This window comes from Corvus kubaryi, unplaced genomic scaffold (assembly GCF_017639235.1).
Source record: "Corvus kubaryi isolate FWS band 111438036 unplaced genomic scaffold, C.kubaryi_AGA036_p1.0 split3-73, whole genome shotgun sequence".
In the NCBI taxonomy this organism is placed as follows: domain Eukaryota; kingdom Metazoa; phylum Chordata; class Aves; order Passeriformes; family Corvidae; genus Corvus; species Corvus kubaryi.
The window spans coordinates 44,647,733-44,672,176 of NW_024582091.1; the positions used below are offsets into that span (position 1 = coordinate 44,647,733).

A 24,444-nucleotide genomic window follows, 5' to 3' on the forward strand; every position below is an offset into this window, starting at 1 on the left:
ATATTATTACCTGTGATAAACCAGTGGATTAATGTCTGCTGTTACACTCCCTGCTGATAAGAAATTACAATGAGGCATCTGCCATTCATCTTCCCTTTCCAACAGAACTCTGTCAGTGACTGCCACTCTTGTTACATCATGTAGCTGCTGGCTGGGGACTTGAATAATTTATGCTACCCCTTAACTCACTTTCACATCTTCACAACTCCATCCATAGGAGAAGTTCCATGGTGATTCTAATTGAATATTTACAGAATGGCTGAGTGTATTGGCAACTCTACTTCAGGTTTCCAAAGCAAAGCCACGTAATACCAGTTTAACAATGATTTTGTTGTATTGCAGATACTGACACAAGTTTGTAAGTACAAAACTTGGGATACCAACAGGTAAAGAAATTAAGTTCCATTAGAAAACGTTCACAGGGCAGTTAGAGCTGAGGGAAATAAAATTTCTGTCTTTTTCTTAGACAAACAATGACCTTTCTCTTGACAAATGCCTGTCTCAACCATCAAAGTTCCAGAGCACGTTCTGGAACTTGACAGAATGCCCAGTCATGTACCTTAATTTTAAATTTGTCTTCCTCTTTTTGTAGAAACCTGAAATACAGCTCATGGGGTGAAAATTCACAGGCTTCTTTTTAAGAGTAATGTTCTTACTGTATTTATTAACAAAAGCAATCAAAGGACAAATGTATTCATGTCTGTGTGGGCTATCTTTACATACTGTTATCTAACTGAAAGATGCTGAAAGTAACTGTCCCTTCTTCTGTCAGCATGGTAATATGCTTCTTGTTATGAAAATGTTATACAGTTCTGCTGTCAGTTTATTGCACTGTTTTCAGATAAAGTCAATTATAGTCCACTAGTCCTTGCTTTCTTCTAAGAAAAGTCTACTAATAAAGTGTATGGTCCTAGTATTTCTGAGTTCCTTTCATTAGCACTCTCTGTTATAAAACAAAAAAGATACCTCAATATTAATAATAATTTGTCATACATGCATTAATAAAATGTGAGGATCTCATTATTGTATGTCAGTAAACAAAGCTCTGCAATATGAATAATTCCTTCGAATTAAGTGTTAAATTAAATTTGCTCTGTATTAATCTATAAGCTCAGTGTGAAATCCTGATCTAGATTTAAAAATCATTTTACCTTATATTTCAAAAAGAACAAACTTCTCATTGTACTAAATCACATTTGGCATTCCCCATAAACCTGTCCTCATGTGAGTGTATAAGACAAATGCTTGATAAAGTTGTAGGTTGCATGCACAAATTGATGGCACGTGTACTCAAAGTAGGCAAACGATAAACACATGCTTACAACCTGTCATAAATTAAGAATTATATACATTCTAAGCATCCTCAGTTCAATCTTAACTGAGCTGAATGGTCCTGAAGGTAATTTGTGGATACAGAAGTCTGCATGTTAGAGCAATGGTTGGGTTGAAGTCCCAGTGGGTCTTGACTCTCTGGCAAGGTTCAGAGAATCAGGAGCACGAAAAGAGCAAATTGGCTGAGTTGAGCAGCCACAGCGGAGGCGCCCTGGCCTCTGCTGTGTATGCTTTGGAGGATTTTGTGTGGACTACTTCTAATCTTTGTCCATGGATTAGATGCCTACTAGCAGCTAGAATGCTCTAGAAGTGCTCCCAGAGCACAGGGCTTGCTCTATTAGATGGGAAAATTGTCCAGTTTGTCTATTCCAAGACTGCTTCACAATGCAAACTGGAATTCGCGGTATGTTGGGATAGATTCTCAAGAACACACTCCTGAGATGATCTAAAACACTAATGTGTACACTTTCTTTACAAAAATGAGCTATAGAGTACCCTCCCTAAAAATTTTACTGTGGATTGATATTCACAATGTTCTGGAAATCAAAACCATATTTGACACATTATTGGCAGATTTTAGTTTTCATAACTAAAGATTTCACAATACAGTCGAATTTTCTACCCATGGGACAGTGTGCTGGATCCTGTAAGCATTTGAAAAATGCTTTGTCATGCTTTCAATTTACTTTATTCAACTCAAATTCAGGAGCTATTCAGATGTCAGAAAAGGTCCTGCAGCTATGCCAAAGGGAGAGAGAGAGAGAAGTTAAGACTTCACAGAATCAATGAGGAAAAGAATTCAGTTAATAAGAACAATTTTCCACAAATACTTTTTTACAAATATTCTGAAAACTTAGAACTTGATTTTATGTTAAAAAAACAATAAATTATCTTGTAGATGAGGTTGATCAGCCTGTTTTTCTATTATACTCTATACTTTAAACCATAGATCTTTGAACACTAGGAAAAACAATATCTGCACCTCAGGAGTAAGATTATTCTCCTCCAAATGCTCACATCCACACTTCAGTTTCTTGAGGAGTCAATGGGGAGAAATAGGCAGTCTCTGAGTAGGGTTCCTCAGACCAGTTTTAGACATCTGTTTTGAAATGATCTAAGTCTGAAGGAAGCACCTCTTTCTTGTTCTTTTCTGCTACAAAAGGGATGATTAGATGATGGCTGTAGACTTTAAAATTAAAAGACTTAAAGTTTACAGACATTCTGTTAGAAGAATTGCATCCCAACTGTCTTCAGCATTATTTCCTCTGCAGAGTGAGAAGAATGCCCTGTGAGGGAATTCCAGTAAGAGAACTCTCTGAACTTTTCTGTAAGAAATACATTAATCTCTTGACATAGCCAGCTGTGATTCAGATATTCCGTTTCTTGTTGCTAAGTACAATTTCCGTCATTTACTACCAATATTCACAGTCACACTCCATGATTTCAGAAGCCCAGAGCTTCAAGTGTTTGGATCAGATCAGGGCTTGAGCATGCACAGTGCTAGACACTGTGACTGACCCTGTCACGCAAACTTATTTCAATCTACTCATATTTTGGCTCCAGTGAGAACATATAAATACATGCTTAAGTAGTTTGATGATCAATGGATGATCTAAGAGAGCAACTTAGTGCTTTAAGAAGTATGAGATGCACAAGAAGACAACAGATTATAATTAGAAATGACACTTAATTATAAACAATTAAAAAAAAAAAAAGGAAGCTAAAGCCATCAAGGAAAACTAGTTATCCAAATAAGCAGGCAAAAGAACAGCAGAATTTTGATTTGGTAGTTTTCTATTTTATAATAGAGATGAAAAAATTTCCCACAAATATTATACTCTCAATTCTCAGTAAGAATGGTAAAATTATTAGCAACATTTCAGAACAGCAAAAATTTTAACTCCAGAATATGAGCCATCCTTATAATATGGAGCAGAGAAGAATATAGGAAAATGCCTTCTTAACCTGAGAAGTTTATGAGCATGTACAGCCAGGAACTGAGTGCTTGAAAGCACAGGAATTCCATGGCTTTCTCAGACATAAATCACTCTTACTAAGCGTAGCTACACAGTAATCTGTAGGACATTGCAGAGACTGTGCAATTCCAAGGTAGCACAAAGTAATAATTAAAGGGGCAAAGATTAATTGCTAGAGATGAGCTCAAACCACAAATTATAAATTTGAACCTTTTAAATCTAAGTTTAAAAAGTTGAGGTCTGGAGATTTCGTTATACTTATGCTATAGTGAAGGGATGGCTGATGTAAAACTGTGAATAAGTGTTTTCTTCTTCGATTTGGTCCCCCAATTTGGAATTCCTTTCCCCCCTCCCCATCTTTTGAGAGAATGTTATTACAGCAGTATGGTTAGTCACAGCAATTTTCAGTACAGAAAGTACTTTGGGTGAACATAACCCACTCATAACAGGTTGGACAAAGAAGATGGGAAACTACGTGAATACAGTCCGTGTTTGGGCACGAGGTTAGGCATGAGGAAAAATCAAACTGTGAGGAAACAGAGCGAATAGGCACTTGAAATCTATTTTCCAACAGGGGATCAGCAATAACTCATGTGACAAATACCACGAAATAACATATGAGATCATCTTAAGTAAATCAATCAAGCCACTGTTCCTCTGCTTTTCTAAGAAGTGCTTAGTTAAAAAAAATAAAAAAGGAAATGTCTGTGAAACAAAACTCAGGATTCTTCTTCTCTTACACGTGTGTGCTCCCCCAGATGTGGGGGCCCATTTCTTATCCTCCTGGAGTCATACCCAGCATTTGTCCTTGCGCAGGGTCAACAGATGAAACAGAGTGCACTTAATCCCAACCTGCGCTGCCTTTATTTTGGTAGGCAAGAAAAAAGGGAGTGCTGTTAGGTTTAACTATACTAGGATGACGAAAGTTCAGAATTAAAAGGTTAAACTTTCACTAGATTATTACATAAATGGGCAGCAGAATGCAACCCTTCTGTCTGCAGCGTGTTTTGGACTAAAAGGGAGACACTCGGCTTTGCAGTCCGCTAGAATTTGCAAGTGTTTGTAGCCGTGCTTTGAGTGCAACTGCTGGATAGGACTTGGAAATCTGTAGCTTTTTCCTAAATGTGATATGTGGTGAGATTCTCAGACAAGTCAAAAAACCTTTCTGATAGAAAGAGAAGCTGAAGAGGCAGGGGTTTGGCATATTTCTAGTTGGGGGATGGGAGGGCTTTTTTAATCATCTCTTGAGCTTTTGAATCTCAGCTGGATCTCCTGGTCCAAATGAATGGCTTTAGCAGATGTGGGCAACACAGTAACGCTCTCTTCTCCAGAAAGCCATCATGCTGTGCTTACATTATATAGATGCTGGCAAATCCTCATTTCTGCATTCTCTACAAGTGACTCCCTTCTCTTTCCTGTACCAGGCTCAGACATAGGATAAAACTATATATGATTCAAGTTAATGTTTATGTGATAGAAAACCAAGAACCATAAATTACATTTAGAAAAGTGTTTTATGTGCATGCTCAAAAGGCCAAGGCCAGTTTTTGTCTCCTTCAGCACCCTTCTGAAAGGTAGACTATTGCAAGAGAAGTAGTTTCAGTCTGACCTGATTTACAGGATGGAACAGGATAAACAGGTGGTCACTGTCACTCAACTACCAGCCTATATAATTACCTAAAATAGTAATTAGATCAAAATTACTTGAATAATAAGATGTTATTAGAGAACTGCTCTTTAAAATATTCCTAGGGCATCAGAAATTTGAATTTTTTTTTTAATCATTTCTTACCCAAATTAATCAAATAGTCCTGAAAGTAGAAGCTGGGTTTGATATTTATGTTCTTTGTGGCTTTAGGCACAAATTCTATCGTAGTAAAGACAAAGAGTTCCTACTTGTTTAGCCTGAAAGCATAACACGGTGATGAAGTAGCACAATAATGGTGTGTGTATACCATGAAGTCCTTGACAAAGGAGTTGCTGTTGTGGTCTCATGACCACTGGTCTGCCATTTTCTGCCTCCAAGCAACACTCCAACATAGGCAGCCTGTCATCTTGGCCTTCCACATAAAGCATGGGGTGATACACCAAGTCTTTAGCCTGCTCTGTACCACTATGGCGAACAAGTCATGAGCATTTCAGAGTAAGCAGGTGAGATTTAGAAAGTATTGCATTTCAGGAAGATACAATCAACTTGAGGAGGAGGTCTTAACTGTTATGAAGGAGCAATAAGCCCCTGTTTCAGTGTTTTTAAAATTCATTTACAGTTGCAATATCAGGAATTACGTCTTATTTTTAAATTGTGTTAATATACTGGAATGTTATTTTTGATAAAAAAGGGAAAAGTGTTAGAAGTTATTTGAAAATCCCTATTCAACTGGGTAGAAGAAATACAGTTCCATAGGTCCTATCTATACAATCCTGTTCTCATCAGAATGAATTGTTGGTAGAGAGTGGCAGTTGGAGTATAAATGTAAGTGAAAAACTTGAAGCATTGACTTACATGTTAAAATTCGAATGTATCTACATTAACAGGATATCAAAAAGAGACATGGTGCTTGTCTTTCTGTATGCATTCACACCATTGCTTTATAAATGGAAAAAACCTGCTTCTCTTCATCCTGTGTTGCAAGCTGCTCATGGAATAAAAGCCTATCTTTTTGTAGCAGACATCCTAAGCCTCTCCTTTCTGACAGCTATGAAGTTCTGAGTAATCCTGATGGGCAGTGTAGCGACAAGTATGGATTTTTTGCTAGTCACTGTAGATTTTGGGCCTTTTCCCCATAAATATACCACTTAATTTTACAAAAATTAGTTCATTTGTTTATTGCATCTCATTTGCACAGATAGAATAGTTAGTCTGCAGAAGGTCAAGTGCACGTGTAAGCCTTTGAGTGACTGGGATATAAATAGTCCATATATTTGGCTATTTAGAACAGCATTGCTCATGCATGACTATCAGTTTCAGCAGAAGTTTTGTGTGTGCAAGAGATGTAGGATCACATTTCAAATGATGTCAGCGAGGGCTCCAGGAAGCTTTGCACAACTGCAAAACTTCATCAGTGCAGAACCATTTGGTTAGATGCCTCATTTCTTTTTCTCCCTTTGCTGCAGGGAAAGTTGACACATTTAATTACTCTTCAGTAGTTTTTTTCACCCATTAAGGTACACGGTTATTTACCTGATCAAGTTTTGCAAAGTAAGTTAAAATAGATTTTTTTTCCGCCACCAGCGAAGGTGCCTTCAATGGTTATATAAGGCAGAGACCAGCCAGCCAGAGCCTTGCCAGTACCCCTCTCTCCTGGCTCTCAACACAGTTGTTATTCCACTAATGTCTCTCTCTCTTAAGCTGTGGCTGCCAACTCTGTTCAAATGTGTGGTGGTTTTCTGCTGTGGGCAAAGAGCCACCAAGACCGAAGTTGGATCCACGAAGGTAATTTCATGGCTAAATGCCGATTCCTTTACCCACAACTCTTCATAGGCAACAAATCGTGAAAGTATGCCACAAAACAACTTTTTTGAGGGGATGAGGGAATATGAAAAAGTTTGTTGCCTCAAAGCAACAAAGTTAAGTATTAGTAGTCTGGAGAATTAAAAAAAAAGGTGGCACTGCCTCAATTTTTTTTTTTAATAATGGCTTTTTTGTTGTTGTTTTTGATTAATTTTAAATGGCTATTTGTGAGGAAACTACTTTTATTCCAAGCAAGGATTCATCTGTCTGCTTTTGCAAGGATTAAGTCTGCACCAAATGGGAAACAAAACTCAGCCACATCATTCCTGTCTGCGTGGAATTTACAGTAATGAAAAGAAAGCACCTCAGCCTTTTGCCATGGGGTGTCTGGAAGCTTTGTGTTTTCATCTTACTAACCAGCTCCTTAAGGAGGGCAATTCACATTTCCCCTGGAAGAATTTCTTCAGACAGCAGAGTTTGCCAGCAAGAGATGTGACCTCTTCAAAATCTACCCAGCATTTCATTAAGGAGTAAAGACTAAATCTGGTGGTGAAAGACTGCTTGCTGGAGTAACAAAATAAGTAATGTAATAATTGGCACTTATCATCCATCCCCCTTACTTCACTATCATCAACCAGGTTGAACAGATTAAAACCAAAGGAATAATTTAATTTGTATGTGTTGTGATGGGTGCAACTGCCTATTTTCTGTATAAACAGGTATTTATTTATATAAACAAAATTATGTGGATAAGAAAAAACCCCAAAACATATATATACATATATATATATATATATACACATATATATATATATATATATATATATATCTCTCTCAAAAAAATTGAAGTTTCTCTTCTAGTTGGCAGACCTTTTTCCTTCTGTACTAGTCCTAGAGCTAGATAAGGGAACTTACTTTTTCCGGGACAGATTCTTAAAACTCAGTGCTCTGCCATGTGGAGGTTACTGAGTTAGCCTTGGATGAGCTAGCTAAGGAAGTGAGAACCAGTAAAGTTGCTTTAACTTTGGACTCTTACAAGCTCGTATGCAATTCTTCCCAGCAGAGTTAATTAGCTTAGGCATCCAACCAGCAATTTTCACAGCAAACTAACCCAATTATCTCTGCATGATATGATACTGTGTCATGTCTGAGCCCAGAGTATGTCTGTCTGCATATGGGAAAAATTAACCTCAGGTTGTGCCATTGAAAGTAGCAGTGGGTGCTCTAGGGAGAGGGACAGTTCCCTTCTGCCTTTCATAATATGAATCTCTAGACTGATAACTACATAGTGAGTACATTTCTATAACCTCAATTTTTGTGCTAATTATAATTTTGAAAGTCAAACTCATTTTAAGTAAAGAGCATGGGGAGTCCAGGGTTCTAAATTCCAGAATACAACATAAAGCAAGAGTTTTTTGACATCCTGTTCAGCATTATCAGAAAATTTTTTCATGGCCAAGTGCCCTCGCTAACTTGATAACAGTTCCAATTTAAGCAGAACAGTTCAGATTTTCTTCCTTGCCCTGGAAGTGCTGATGAGCTGGCATTATCTCCTGGCAGACTTGGAGATTCAAGAGAAACTTCTGATAACACACTTCTATTGACAGTGTGGTATTTTCATTACTTCCATTACTGTAGAACTTCAGCTTCTCATTGTACTTATAAATTTCTTCTTCTTCTTCCTAAGAAGTGAGGAAGCACTTATCTTCCCATTTTTCAAAGGACAATGGATGTGCAGGGTTCAAAGTCTTATCCAATGCCATACTCAAGAAAGCTGTGATATATTTAGGATCTGAACACTTCAGGTCTTCAAAAGGCTAAGGTGGGCCACTGACGAACTTTTTTCTGTGACAGTTATCAAGGTTGTGTTGCTTTAGCTGGTGATGGAGTTCATTTTATTCTTAGTAGCTGATACAGTGCTGTATTTTTAATTTAGCATGAGAATAATGTTGATAACATACTGATGTTAACAGTTTTTGTTCAGTAGTGCTTGTTCTAAGTCAAGGACTTTTTGGTTTCCCATACTCTGACACTGAGCAGGTACACTGAACTTGCCAAAGAGATATTCCATATTGCACATATTGCACAGCATCATGATAAGGAAATAAACTTGTGTGTGTGTGTGTGTGTGTGTGTGTTGGCTGGGAACTGTAGATCACATTGGTCAGCAGGTGGTGAGCAATTGTATTGTGCATCACTTGTTTCTCTTGGGTTTTATTCCACTCTCTCTTTTTCATTACCACTACTATTATTGTTGCTATGATTATTATTATTATTATATTTTATTTTGTTTCAATTATTCAACTGTTCCTGTCTCAACCCACAAGTTTTACTTTTTTCTGATTCAGCTCCTGCTGCGGGGGGCTGTGAGTGAGTGGCTGCATGGTACTTGGTTGCCAGCTAGGATTAAATCACGACACAGAAAAAAGGGTAAAGAAACAAGCACAATATAAAGAATAAGAGGGAGACCATAATTTTCTGTAAAGACTTTAGTACAGATAATTACACTAATGCTAAACATATTCTGGTCAGGGCACATAGCTGTTATCTATTATAACAGGAAACACTGCTAAGTGACAATTTAATTTTGTTAAGTTATTTTTTACACTTGAATTATAACTATCCATCACTCTGATGCTGAAAGATGAGGCATTAAGCTGATCCTATGCTCTTAATCTCAGGTTGAGTGATATCTAGTCAGTGCCTTGAAAAGTTACCTTCTTTCACTATAGCCATTGTAAACATTTTGGCATTTTTTTATCTATTATTTACTGTTTTCTAGCAGGAAGATAAGATTTTTACTGCAAACCCCTCTTCCTCAACCTTTATAGAAAAAGAACTTCATACACATAATCCATGTTACCTCAAGGAATGTGGATTCAATGGCAAGCCTAGCATTACTTCTGAAAAACTTTAAATTTGAAGCTAGCGCAGAACGAGTAGTGTAAAGCAGATACAGACATCTTCTGACAAAACCAGCTACTACCATTTTACAGTACAGCTTGATAATGTGCAGTTTCAATATGGACTGATCTTGCATCAAAGATCCCTGAAGAAATACAGTCAGTACTCCAGGCTTCTGTGTTTCTTTTCTTACTAGCGTAATTATCCTCTTGCAATTGCTGGGACTTGCCCTCTGGATTTCTGTCAGCACTGTGTCACTATTACATTAAATGACAGCAGGACAGTTTCAGCATATTTCAAAGATGGAGTATTCAAGAAAGATGTCCCTCTCTGAAGGCACGCTGTGCTTTGTTCACTGGTTACACCCACAGACATTAATAATGTCAGCCTTGCATTGATCAGTGACAAACCCTGTTGCATTCTCTTGGAAATTCAATTCCCTTGTAAAATATGAGATTGGGCATTACATGACACATTCAACACAAAGTCTCAGGCCTTTTTGGATCCACAGTTTCTCGCTCCTGCTCTTCCCTGCAAGTTCAGTATGAAAGGAGAGGTGTCCAGAATGGACAGCCTCTGGCTTTACAGCACCACCAGCACCATACAGACTTCTGTGATAGATTGGGACAACGGAGCTTGTCTCCAGCAGTCACTCTCAGAGAAACCATAGTTTCTGCTGTGTTTGTACTCGATAGTTTCTTCTTCCCACACCTCTTACAGAGCCAGTTCTGGAATATACAAATTGTACTTAGAATAGTTTCAGCTCTGTACATGATTTGGAATACCTTGGGGTGAAATGTAAAATTCTGTATTATATATGACACTACAGTCCTTAATTTGTTAGGTACACCGAAAAATAACAATAGCAGGCAAAATATTTTTTAATACAAGAGATGGAACCTCTGAGAATCAGTTACACCTTTGGCATATGCTCTTGGAGTCATTTTTCCATTCCTAGCAGTTTCCTTACACAGCACAGCACATGTTCTCATTCTTGTACGTGTATATACTGCAAGACATAGGTAAGAATATATGTAATGGAAACAAGATCTTGTTCTTCTCACTTCTCCTAAAGAATTTTTTGCACTAAGAGCGATGTCAAACTCCCAATTTTGGACTGACTTGTTATAAAAATGCCAAATAAAATGATGAACGAACCCGTACAGAAGGGCGTTTTTTTGTTCTCCTCTCTCCCATCCCCCATTCTTCCCCCTAATGCATAATAACATTTGCATGGATATAACTTCCTTAGTACTAGAGTATTAGGAACTCAATTGTATTTACACTGTAGATTATAATTGGCATGATAAAGGATCACAAGTGTATCTTTTTTTGTCAGCTTGTTCCATTAAGAACTTCTAACCATGGATCATTGATGTAACAGATCATTATGGCCCATTGTGTCAGTTCATCTGTTGGGATCTGTGCACTACAAGCATGACAGATTTCCTCTGCAGCAATTATAGTCTATTGTGACAATAGGATTTAATGAATATAAACAGCAAACCACATAATCTGTTATTACAGAGCACAGCTATGCACCCAGATGGGAATTAAGTTCCTAGACACTGCCAGTTGCAGTTTAAAAAATTGCGGCACTTCCATTCTTCGCATTATTAGATGCAATGCTCTGATTTACAGCATGTATTTATCTCTTCCCTGGCAGGTGAAAGGTCTTCAGAATTTAAAGCTTAATCTGCAAGTGTCCTCTGATTTCATTTTTTTTTCTGAGTAAACATTATCTCTTAGGTTTTTAGACATTTACTCCCTGCCTTTCACTGTAATACTAGCCATACTGTTAATGTTTCAGTACTAGCATTGTAGACTAAACAAGCAACCACAATAAAATTGGTCACAGAAATTAATGCAACATAGCAGAGTATTCCTGTATTGTTTCTAAAGAATAGACACTTCTACTTAACAGTCATTTTTACAAAGCCACACCAGTGCAAATCTGTAAAATCACAGTGGCTGAAATTTTTCCTGAGTGATGCAGCTGAAGGTCTGATTTAGAGACTTTTGACACATGCTTGTGGAATTAATACTGTCTTTAGAAGTCCAGATTTTCAGCTTTTGAATTTGAGTTCTGGACTTCAGCACATCAGAGCTTCCAATTACAGTGCTGGTACAGCTATATTTTCATCTATGCACATGGACATTACTGGAGTATACATACTTCATTTAAATAGTTGAAAGTTCACCATAAAGAATATATTAATGAGGACTACATGTGGATGAGCTATGTAAACGCCATTGTGGATCATCATGGTCATTATCATGTAATTTTGAGAAGATATTCCCAATTAAACATATCTCTATATACACACTTGAATAAAAAAGGGAAGAGACTCTTACCTAGCATGCGAACACATTTGACATTCTGGTCAGGACTATCAAATGAGATTTCTCCGCACCTCTGGGGAAAAAAAAGATATATTTCATTAAAGACTCTGTGATAGTACCCCCGTCCTCATCCTCTGATACCTCTGTTTATGTTTTGGAACTAGAAATTTTCAAGACATTGTAAAAACATCAAAATGAAAGTCTTTGCAAGTAGCCAAAGTTTGAGAAAAAAAGGGCTATCACTAATGAGCCAGGATGGATCAACACTGTATTCCAGGGTGTTCACCGAAGAAAACTCAAGGTAACATCTATTGCCTTTGGATCTGTCTTAAGCTATAATACAGAATATTATACAGAATACAGAAGTGTTGGGTTGTTTTCAAAGACAAGATATCATTTTTGAGTTTATGCAGACAAGCCTGTCAGTTTAGCTGCCAGGAGAAACATAACTGGTGTGCTTGTGAGTCTCACTGAACTTCAATTTAAAGACAATCAGTGGACAGATCCCACTAACTTCAGTAGTGGTTTCTTCAGGTGCTACATGAAAGATTCAGTTTCATATCACTACACTCAAAGCTCATGAGAAGGGCTTAAGGACAGCCTCATATTTTATAGGTAAAAGTGGTCTATACTTCCTTATCTATGTACTTACTGTTTTGGTGTCCACGACCAAATGGGAATAAAAGCAGAGTGAGTAAAGTTTGGAAAAATAACTGAGAGCTGTCCATTTCCCTTCCTCTTTCTTTCTCTCCCTTATGTACTTTCTCCTTTTCAGCACCTATGGTGAAGTTATTAGTATTGTGGGTTTTTTTGCTTTTTTTTTAAATTAATGAAAGTGTCATTGCAGCAAATATTAAAACCTACAAAGACTCAGGTAAGTAAAAAACCTCAGAGCATCAAAGATGAAACACAGCAGCAGTTTCATAAATGAACAACACAGTTGGAACTCACTATTTTTAAAAGACTCTTCACCTCCCTCACACTGAAATAAACACAAATAAACAAACACAAGTCCCACACAGAGTCTTTTCATATATCAGTACATCTAAAAAGAGCAAACAGATGCCTGTATTAACCTTCCTAGGTGGGAGCACATACTACTGAAACATTGAAAAAGAAAAACAAAACCTTGCATTTCAAAGTTGATTTTACTAATGCTCTTATACCAGCTCCCTGTCAGGAGAAACAGATACTTGATATTTATTCTCCTAAGAAGAATGCTTAAATATAGGCATCTTTTCACAGAAGTCTCCCAGCTGCTTCTTCTCAAACAAGCATACTTAGACAAACACGAATGGAAGAAAGCATGTAAAAATTCACTGCCCACCTCACCCCTGGAGTTATGCTGCTCTGTGAAAACCTTTGGTTATTTTTAATTCAGTCCCTCAGAGGTATTGTATGTTCCAGACATATTTACATAAACATCACATTTCAGGCTGGCAAATGGTGTCTTACAATATCTAACAATACTCACCAGTTCTAGTGTTACGAAATTGGGAAATCGGCTGATGTTCCCCAGAGCCCACTAAGATCCCATGGGATCCATTATGAGGATGGATGAACTTTGAAAGCTTTGTAAGCAAGATTCAGATAACTGTATACAAGTTCACACCCTTATCTGAATTCCCTTTATGCCTACAGCCCACAGAACTGGTTGAAAATCACACTACAACAGTCAGCCTAGGAGATTTTTCACCACTACCACGGCAGCTGGAAATATCAGGAGAAAGAGCTTCTGCAACAATTTAATTTCTGTTGCTGGTAAAAGTTCATAGGTACATGTCAATGGGATGGAAAATAAACTGTTAACAAACTGCTCAGAGCATCTGAAAAATACCTAGTTGGATCCTGGATGTGTAAAATGACACAGAAATACAGCAGGAACTCACTTTTGCTCCTCCAAAGAATAGAATTGTTTGCACATTTTTGCTGTTAGCAAATGTTTTCCATGAACAAGAAGCGAGGAATGATTTCAGGATTTAATCTTTAGGATTAAATTGGGACTTTGCCACAAGTACTATGAATTCCTTCCAGGGTTGGATAAGCTTCCTCTGTCCTTTTCCTGGACTGGCTTACTTCCTTTTCTGATTTAGGTTTGCTCTGCCTGCTAGTACATTGTGGTTGGTACTGTGAGATGTGGCCAAGAGTCTCTCCAGACCCAATCCATTTCCAAACTAATCTTACAGCAGCTGCTCATTCCCTCCTGAAAACATCTAAATTGGCTATAGAGTCAGTAAAGGATCTATTAGGGAGAAGGAATAGGAATTTGACATTAGCTGCTGGTTATTCTACTTTTTAATTTCAGCCAGTCAGAAAACAGAGCGAGAAGGAGGAATGACCTCAGACATATCTGAGTTTGGGATAATTTACATCTCAGTTTGGGCTTCATGGCTGGGCCCAGCACAGTATTGGTTGGACTGGTTCTGCCATATGCAATCCTGGATGTTAGGCTGGTGAATTCACAGAGGCAGCCCTGCTGAAAATAGTACTACCAGTGTTCATATCCCTGGAGTGCAAGAGCCTTTGTTGCTGAAAATCTTAAAAGAACTTTTGTGTTTTGAATTGGTCAGATTTAACAAAGAAATGGGTAAATACAAGTAAAATTCAACCCTCCGAGTCTTCATTTTACATTCACATATTTTAAATAACTGAACTCTGGACTAGACTGTGTTTTTATCTCTTTCTGTAGGAAAGGAAGGCATAGGTGCTTTCAGTGAATAATATTTTCAGTAATAGAGGTGTATTTCTACATAGAATTGCAGCCTGCAGTTCATTACACATGTGAAATTTTTTTTAAAATTTATATAAGAAAATAAATAAATAAATAAATAATCTACTCTCAACTCCCTTTTCTGAGATTGAATGCATGCCATGATGTTGAGTCTGTTACACAAGCTGCAATGTAGTAAACTAGAATGGAACTTACATATCCCCCATGGAAAAGAGACTGAATCATGGAGCAGCTGAAAGTGGAGTTTAAAATAAAGTGAAAAATGAGAATAGGGACAAAAGGACTTGGAATTCAGAAGAAATTTGGCATGAACTCAGGTCCTTTAGTGAGGTAAGTAAATTGGAGAGCTTGAAGCCAGCCTGGGTGACTATGATGGCCCAGTACCACTTGTCTGAAAAGGGAAACACTGAAAGGCACAGACACCATCTTCCACAGGGAGAGCCTCTGTTGGAGAAGGGTGCTTTCAACCAAGATGACCACTTTGCAAGATACTATGAGGAGTACACAGGAAAATGGGCAGTCATCTGCAAGAAGCCCTGTACCAAGACAGTGTAAATAAAACTGCAACAAAGCAGGGCATAACTAACAGGGAAAAAGTTCATGCAGAGAACGGATGGAAAATCTACTCTGTGTACTAATGCAGTAACTCATCTCATGTTACTTCTCTGGTATTACATGATCATTCATAGGTTGGGTTTCCATTTCCAGCATGCCTGGGCTCACACCAGCTGCATTGGAGGATTTGAGATATGTAGCAATAAACAGGGTGGGTTTATATACCCCAGCCAGAATAAGCTCTTAGTTTGTTGGGGTTTTTTGTTTTCTTTTTAATGGTGTGGAGAAACCTTTACCTACGAAACAACTGGTTTTGAAGTCACTCTATTCAACTTCTATCTGTATGATAGACTAATGCATTACTTATTTTGAGGAGGAAGATGCAAATCAAGTAATTGAAATAAATGGGTCTAAACTCTTTTCTATGACAAAATTCAGCAAGTAAATGTCTGAAAAGTGCTTTTCATGAGAATTGCGGTAAGTGGAATGTTAATTTTCTACTTATTAAAGCCATATAATTAACACTGATCTAGCATTTAACTACTTTAATCATTTTAGTTTGTATAGTGTTTTAAAAATATAACAGGAACTTTGCTGGCATGAAATTTGAACGTGTGTAATTTTGACCTTTTTAAGCTGCAGACAACCAAGTCTTGTAAAGCCAGCTTAAAAGGTTATTGGAGCAGGAACCATATTTATAGGCTTCTTCTCTCTGATCTGTTGTGCTCTGCATGTCCTGAGTATGATGTTCAACACGTCTCTTCAACATTGCAATAATCAGGGAGGTACTTGATGTACATGATCAGCCAAATGTGACAACAAATATTGGATCATTTTCTTTTTGCAGGAGGTGACAGGGATTATTGTACCTCCAAATAGAGGAGGTGTGTTAACTGCACATTGATTGCATGCCAAATATTTTTTAAGAATCTATTGATTTCTTTTTTTAAAGTAACCTTCAGTTAGTATGCTTTGCTTTTACCAATAGTAGATGGAAGTAGATTCCACATAACAATATAGTTTGGTGAAAGAGCTTGCTCTTTCTTTCTTTCTTTTCCTAGAGTACTACATATAATTTCTTATTCCTTTAGAAAGTAGGGTTAAAAGATATACTCATCAACACAACTAATTAAAAGAATTTAAGGCAGAGCAAAAAGCTTCTATGCTTTTATGACTAAATGGATAACCTCAGAGGCAAGAAAGTGTTATTGTTATTCATATTTCTGTTTTCCTATCACATTCCTTTCTCCATCACCTTTAAAAAGTACTTAAATAAAGTTCTCTAGTATGCAAAAACATCATTCCATTTGCCCAAGGATTATAGCTGTAAAATCTGTTAGTGTGAAAAACAACACTACTTTGTAAGTCTTAGCAAACATCTATAAAAACAACAGGCCATTCATAAATAGCTGAAATCTAAGGGCAATATTTCAGAAAGAGTCAGGCCACATGCCTTTCATCTTCAGGCTGCATGGAGGCCATTTAAGGTTGATTCACCTGATAAACTATCAGAGTGTAGGAACTGTAGGATATCCAAGGCCTTGTGCTTCCCATTCTGCCTCTCCTCTCTGACAGGGAAAAAGGAAGTACAGGAACTACCAAAGCTGACCGATGTGTAATCTATCTCACCTGCAGCCTTTTCACTATCACCTCCCCCAGAATGAAAGCCTTGTAATAATATCTGCTAGTGATTAAATGAATTTTTATGCAAAACAAGGAAGTTCCCTACCGATACTCTTTAATCTTGAGATGCACTTAAATGTCAGATACTTCTGAGTTTTGCTGAACCTTTATCCATGGTCTTTGTTGGCCTCAGCAAAGGAAATAAAACCGCTGCTTGTATTTGTTTAGAGACAAAAGCTCCTTTTCTCTATATCACGCTGTATTTTAATTTTTACAGGCCCATATTTGATCAATTTTCTCTGAAGACAATAATTGCAAAAGCTCACCCTATTCATGTGACCTTGAATTGATGACTCTGTATTCTTCAAGAATTTTACTTTGCCTTTCTTACATGAAAACATGTGTATAATGAATACAGCTTGAGAATTACATATATAAACATTCCCATTGGTAGCAAACACTACTAGAATCTTTCAACTAATGAAACTGCCCAAGATCTATAAAAAATTGTGATTGGTTTTATGTACTGCTTCCCAAAGACTTATTAACAGTTCCCATAATGATTATAGATAAAATCTTATACTTGCCTGAAAGTTTAGATCTACAATAGGCAAGTCAAGGGTTTCACTAAATTGGGCTGAAAATAACTACACTTCCCTTTGTCCTGGGTTGCAGTGTATTCTGTTACTATCCTCATGAGCTGTTGAAATCAGGTGGGGCAGTGTTTCCTTGCCTCCTCCCCCCAGACTATCTTGCTGTTAATGGCCCATCAATGCCCTGCCGCATGACTCAGAGATAACTCCCTCCGGACCATCTTCTGTTAATGAGCCTAATCAACACTTGGCCTCATGACTCATTACCCCATTGTGAGATGCTCCACCCAGAGGGAGGAACCAAGCATTCCATCCTGGATATAATCTGAGAGTCGAACACCAGAGACAACCCTTTCCACGGGATTTCCAGAGGACAAGAGCTACATAGCTAACACTGGACTTTCTGAGGAAGAGCAGCCCCTTCTACAGGATCACCGCTTCAACAGAACCACATCCACCACTTCAGGGGACTGCAGCCACCATTTTATCAGACTGCCACCCTGACTAACAGAGTGTCAGGTTGTATCCTGACTCTGTCAGTTTGAACCGGTGTTTTGTTTTTATTTTTTCATTTAATTTACATATTAAATTCTTATTCTGACTTGGCGCCTCCCACTGGTTTGTTTTCAAACTAGCACACCCTTGAACTCGCATGTATTCTGTGTATGTCCATCCACTTATAACTATGGTGTAATCACAGCATACTGAGGATTGCCTTTAAAATACTATTAGCAGCCAGAATGCTACATATTTTGCTATTCAAATTACTACTGTTATATTGCAACTATTATATTGCAACTGTAGAGTATTTCATGGGTAAAGTTTCCAGCTTCCCTATTTAGCATCAGCATTGAGGCATACTTAAACTGAAAATTCAGGTTCTATTAACACCTGGATGATTTTCTGCAGAGTAGAATAGCTATATCTGAGCAGACTTGTTTTGAGAGTTCATCCCTTTCCAAGTTTTCCCAGTGAAAGGGAAGGTTTCTCTTCCCTCCAAGAAATTAAAAAATATTGCTTAAGTAACCTTTCAACACTGTCACTGTCAATCTCCACCAGCACCTTGGCACTGCATTTCACTCTGGAATCTACTATGCCGTAGACCCTCAGCTAGTCTGAACAGAAGACACTGCAAATTAAGTAATTGCAACTAAATTGAGCAATAATTCCCAACCAACCATTGTTGCCAGTAGTCAGCATCTTGTTTGTGGGCTAAATAGCCTGAGGTGAACCTTTAGGCAGTTCATTTTATAACAAACCCGTGATTTACTATGGTTAAGAGTGGTTTGAAATGGATTAATGTTGCTGGAAAATGGATATAGCAGTTTAGCTGCTTTGTTTTCTTCTTGAGTCAAGGAAAAAAAGTTTAACAGCGTGTGACTTCATTAGGGAGGCGCCAGTAGCCTTGACCCTCCTGAGAATCTGTCAGTGTTTCGATATGGCATCCCTACTTTTAAGTGTTTATAACAGGGGCACTGGGAGCCAAATCCAGAATTACTTAGCAATAAAAATGTTGGGTTTTAATAAGCAGTAAGTCACAGTCTAGTGTGCACTAATGGGTGAGGCACAACTTTCAGGCATGTTCTGAGGGAGTGCCATCATCCATGAAATGTTAAAGAGCAGACTAGTTTTCTACCCTCATGGGATGAATCTGTATTACAATTCATTTTCTAGTTTACGTTTAAGAATGTAAAACATCTGTAGATTACCTAATGGATCCTCCCACCACAAAAACAGTTCTAAGTGGGAGGGAAGATGGGAGGAAAATATCAATATTAGGGGAAAGGCAAATATGTTCTCTCTATTTATTGTTGCTCTGATGTGAAACATCAAAGTTTTCTGTATTTAAAACATTTCCTGGACCACATAATTATCTTTCCTTCTCTGAATTGTAGAGCTGGGCTGTTCTCCTAGTTGCTTTCCATGGTCACAGCCATTTTAACTTTCACTTTCTATTGAAATATGTAATGGGAGGAAAATATGGGATTAATTTGTGAAAATTTAGGTCTCAACTTCAACCTCATGTTTTTGTCACATATTTCCCACCAATCTACTGTATCAAAGCCTCAGAAGTACCAGCTGACACACCACTCTCTCCAATAAGCAAATCAAGGGTCTGTGGAAGAATGAATCTCCTGAAGAGTCTCCTCAGGCTGTTCAGAGCAATGTGGGATGAATTTTGGCACCCGCTTATTTGCGTGTTCCCACTGCATACCATATGGTTTGCAAACAAAAGCACAGTCTCAGGAAGGACAGGAAGACTGGGTGCCAGTAAGATGACACAGGCATCTGCCGAATACGACTGTCACCCTGACCACTTCCTGAGCAGTACCAAGCACGAGTGGCCACCTGCTACTCAAGAGCTGGGCATTCCTGGTTCCCTAAAACATTGGAATATGCTGAGGCAGTCCCGTTTCATCCTTTCTAGGGCTTCATTTTTAAGGAACAGGAGTTGGTGAGAACAACCCATGCCAAAAGCATACCAACAGTTAAGTAATGTGTTCACTAGTCCACCACTTTCACTCACTTTCTGGCATACTTAGGTAACAGAACTGGCACTGGACCAAACAAACCATGTAAGAGAGAGTTAGAAGTCATCAAACAAACCTGAAAACATATGTGGAAGGTCTTGTCAAGTTGACAGCTTCAGGAGAAGTGAAAATGGAGCGCTTAGATGCAGAAGGCAGGAAACTACTTCTCCCTAGTTCCTTGCTTGTGCACTACACACTGCCTGGGTCTGAAGGTAGTAGGGTCTCAAGGACAGCTGCTCAATGACTGCAAAATTTGCTATCTTGTTAAAAGGGAGCTCTTCCCTTTCTCTTTTCTCACACACTCTCTCTCTCTCCTTGCTCTTTCCCTAGAGTAACTTTGTCTGGCATCCATAAGGAACTGGGTAAATAAAACTTTTTATGAACGAAGTCCTTCCTGCAGCACTCTGAGGCCCCTAAGGATGATGCCCCTATGATGCCCTAAGGAGACCTGGACCCAGTTGCTGTGCAAAGAGGACACCACCAAAAAAGATGGCCACAGGCCTTCTTTTGAGTAGCTGTTTAGATGATTTCAAGGTGTCACAACATGAATAGCTCATGTCAGACTGTATCTCCTGGGTTTATTGCCAACCACTTAGAGTTTTACTTCCAAATTTGCTCCTGGTTATACTTTTCAAACATTTTGAGCTCTCCCACATTGTACTTATTTTTAAGCTCTTTTACCACTATAAGCAATATTAATATATGTGTGTTATCTTCAATAGTTCTGCAAAATTGACCTGATAACAAAATTTTGTGGCCACCTGTCCAGCATGTTACCACATACTGTAAAAATGGGCATCTATTTAGGTTGTTAACACATGCTTCTACAGTCATAGCTATTCATTACAAACAAGTAGTTATTGTACTTACGCGTAATACTCATTGAGTATCTCCCTCACTGGAGATTTTCAAGAACAGTCTGGATTCAGTCCTGTGCAAAGTGCTCTAGGATATGCCTGAGCAGGGAGGTTGGATCAAATGACCCACTTTGATCCCTTCCAACCTGACCCATTCTGTAGTTCGGTGATACTCTTACATCAGTGCAGCTTATAAGAGGAAAGCAAACCAAAAAACTGAGTGACCTTAACACTGAAAACATAGCTTTTATTAATTCAAGTACAGCCAGCATACATCATGTTTCTACATGCAGAACATATGGAGCTAAAAAACAGCAAGTGTTGTTTTGACAGGAAAAATTTGCATTTCAAATTTGTCATGTTAGACATTGTGGAAGAACATCTTCGGCATTACAAGAAAGTGTCGTTGGTACTAACATCTCTGTCAACTTTCAAAGTGGGATTAATAACTTATCTGGAGCCATATAAATGCCATTATTATCAGGAAATACTTAGATGCTACTGCAGTAATCCCTGTGAATGTATTTCAGATACAGGGAAATCCACATTATTTTGACACATTAGCTACTGTTTCCAAGGTTGCAGTCTTTTGGAGTAATGCTAAAAAGACAAATTTTCTCCCTGAAAATAATTCCCAGAAGCGTAGTGTTTTGTTTTGTTTTATATGTAGAAGCATCAGTTCAAAATAGGTGTATTGTTGGCAAGTATTGCACAAAGCTGCTCTTTTCTTTCACTTCTGAAAAGATTCTGGTTATAATCTCTTAGTCAAGACTACATCCATGCCTACCCTTGGGAAGGTAAAAGAAAAGGGCAAAGTACCTGCAAAAGTTTCTTTTCCTGTGGTAAAACTCATCATAGGAATTCATACAAGGAATGAAATGCCCAGGAGTTAACAAAAGGAATTAACTGCCCAGGTATCTTCCTTCTTCTCTGGCAGTCCCAAGGCCTTCCCAAGTGATTTGCATCTTGCTTCTCCATACAAAAATTGTACAAGCTTTTCATTCCAAAGAGGCTTATTTTAGAATGCAGAAACAACTAGAATAAAAAACAGCAAAAACACTCCATGGGAACAAAATGTTCCCTAGGTCTGCAGTAAATGTCTTTTAGAGCCATCAATCTCTAGTCTAGAGAAAATAAAGCCATCATAATTTCAAAGCTATCTGCAACTGCTGTCATAATCCTGTTTTGAGAGCACATATTCAAACAGGTCTGAAATTTTATTATAGATTTCACTTCCATGTGTAATCCAAATAATATCCTGACCAAACTGGAGGGTGAGAGACCTCTAAAGTCACTTTACTGCAAGCACTTTACCTGCCAGTCTTTGTTTTCTTAGTAAGTTTTCATCAATAAGAAACATGAAAGCATTTTAGACTTGGTTATGAACAACCACATTTTGCAGTAGAAAAAAGGTCATGTACCTCACATTTGAACTACAACACACAGTAAAGCACATTATATAAGAAAGGTAACATTTATTTTAAAAGGCAGGGTACAAATTAATTTCATAGGATGCCTCTGTACTAAACCGGCTTTCTTTGTACAGAAACAGGAAAAAGGAAGTAGTTACTATTCTTTCAGGCTTTGCTAAGAGGCAACAACATCTACTATTTATGGGATCTAAATGAAGGCTAGAGAAAGACTTGGTTGAATGTGGTTCCCTCCCTTCATCTGGATTTATTCTCTTGAAGAGACATGTCTTCCTTCTGTAAGTAGTAAACCCCAAGAATTTTGCAAAAAAAGGCAAAGATGTGTCTCCTGTTACTCCCTATCCTACTAGATACAGCTTTTCAGGGGGGAAAACTGGGAACTGTACTTCATCTGTAGAATTAAGAAATGTTAACCTGTTGACCTCTGTTGTCATGGGAATAATCTTACATTGCCTTTTGGCCTGGCTTTGCTCATACCTTCCACTCTTACCTGCCAAAGTCAACATGGTGAACATTTTACTGATGAAGTCTCTATCCTATATTCCCTGTCTGTACAAAACCAGACAATGCCTTTGATTTTTAGTGTTAAATCAATTTGATTCTGACTAATACACATGGCATCATCTCTCTTCAGTGTCTGTTACCGATCTTATCACCACACGGGTGAGTTTCTTGCAGTGGGTGTATTAAGCAATGTGACTAATACCTGCCATATATAGTTTATTCTTTAAATGGTCCCCCAAAAGGAAAACTGGGTGCATTATCTATAATTTTCTTCTCAAAAGATTTTATTCTCGGATCTGTTTGTTTTTGTCTTGTGCTATTTAAGTGTGACTGCTACTATGTATTTATGTTAAAGATGGAATTCAAAAACAATTGGGTTTGAATTTTTTCCTTGAATTCCCAATTTTTATATGATAGGCTTCAAGAAAAAATCATTCTCTCTGCATATTTTCAAACAATTGCTAAGATACTGAATGTCTTACCAATTTATTTCTTTAAATGAAGTCTCTATTTTGGTACAACGTCTGTTTTATAAAACCCCCAAGAATCAACATGCACACCATACTTAAAACAATGGTGGCCTGTTTTTGAATCCCACCTGAGGGAACTGAGCTCTAGATTTTTATGTTTGTAAAGAAAGAGAGAGAGAAATTTCTAGAAACTAATTTAGCCCATCTGATTACAGAGAAAAGCCTGGATGCCTAACTTATCAAATGCAGTTAGGAGGATTTAGCTGACTCTTAGTGTAAACATTGGCTGTACATTTGGACCCTAAAATCAGTAATTGAATGTTAGAGGTTGGATCTGGACAGCTGGAAAAATGTTATCCCAGTCGCCACACAACAGTAAGGTGGCTGTCAGGTAAGCAGAACTAAGGGAGTTGCAAATGGTGTCACTGGGAGGTGGGATATCCAGAATGTTTGGTTATAGAGGGAAGACAGCATGGACTGTTTAATAACTCTAGATTTGTTGCATTTTTGTGAAAGAATTAAAAAGATGTTTTTAATACTGCTAAGACCACCATCATTAGGACTAATTAACCACTTGGGAAGAGTATGTGGTGAATAGCAGACTACAGCTGTGCGGCTCACAAACAGCTGAAGGAAAATATGCCATTTTCTTCACAGTAAAGAGAGCACCTTTTCTGAAGCTAAGGGTAGATCCTGTTATTTCCTCTTAGCTTTAAAGAAATGATGAAGCAGTAAGCAAAATAATGTTTCCCATTTTCCTTTTTATATTGTTATATACCTTTGTATATAAAATACAATTCTTATAACGAAGCATAAAAATACAGTTATAATTTCATGGAGGTAAGCATTGCTGAGTAAATTATACTTTATGGGAAGCAGTGGTACATTTAGAAGTTGTGCACTGCAGTGATTGAGAGCAAGGAGCAGAAGCACAAGCACCTCCTCTTAAAAATTCTCTTTTAAAAACATTTATACATTATTATGGTATCTTTAGTATTTACATACGGCAGGCCTTTGTCATTCTTTACAAATGAGTCATGGTTTCCCATATATTGCAATATACCTGAGCTACGTGACTCTGATAAATTGCACATATTACAAGTGGTACATCCACATAATTTTACAAGGAAAGAGCAATGACTTT

General features: G+C 37.8%; 1 protein-coding gene across 2 annotated transcripts in view; it reads right to left on the reverse strand.

The window, feature by feature from the left end:
* Nucleotides 1–24,444, reverse strand: part of PDE7B (phosphodiesterase 7B) — a 172,453-nt gene that overhangs the window by 104,408 nt on the left and 43,601 nt on the right. For both annotated transcript variants that reach the window (XM_042016248.1, XM_042016247.1), the window contains exon 3: nucleotides 12,019–12,079. In XM_042016248.1, coding sequence (XP_041872182.1) covers nucleotides 12,019–12,079 — 61 coding nt within the window. The remainder of the gene's footprint in view (nucleotides 1–12,018; nucleotides 12,080–24,444) is intronic.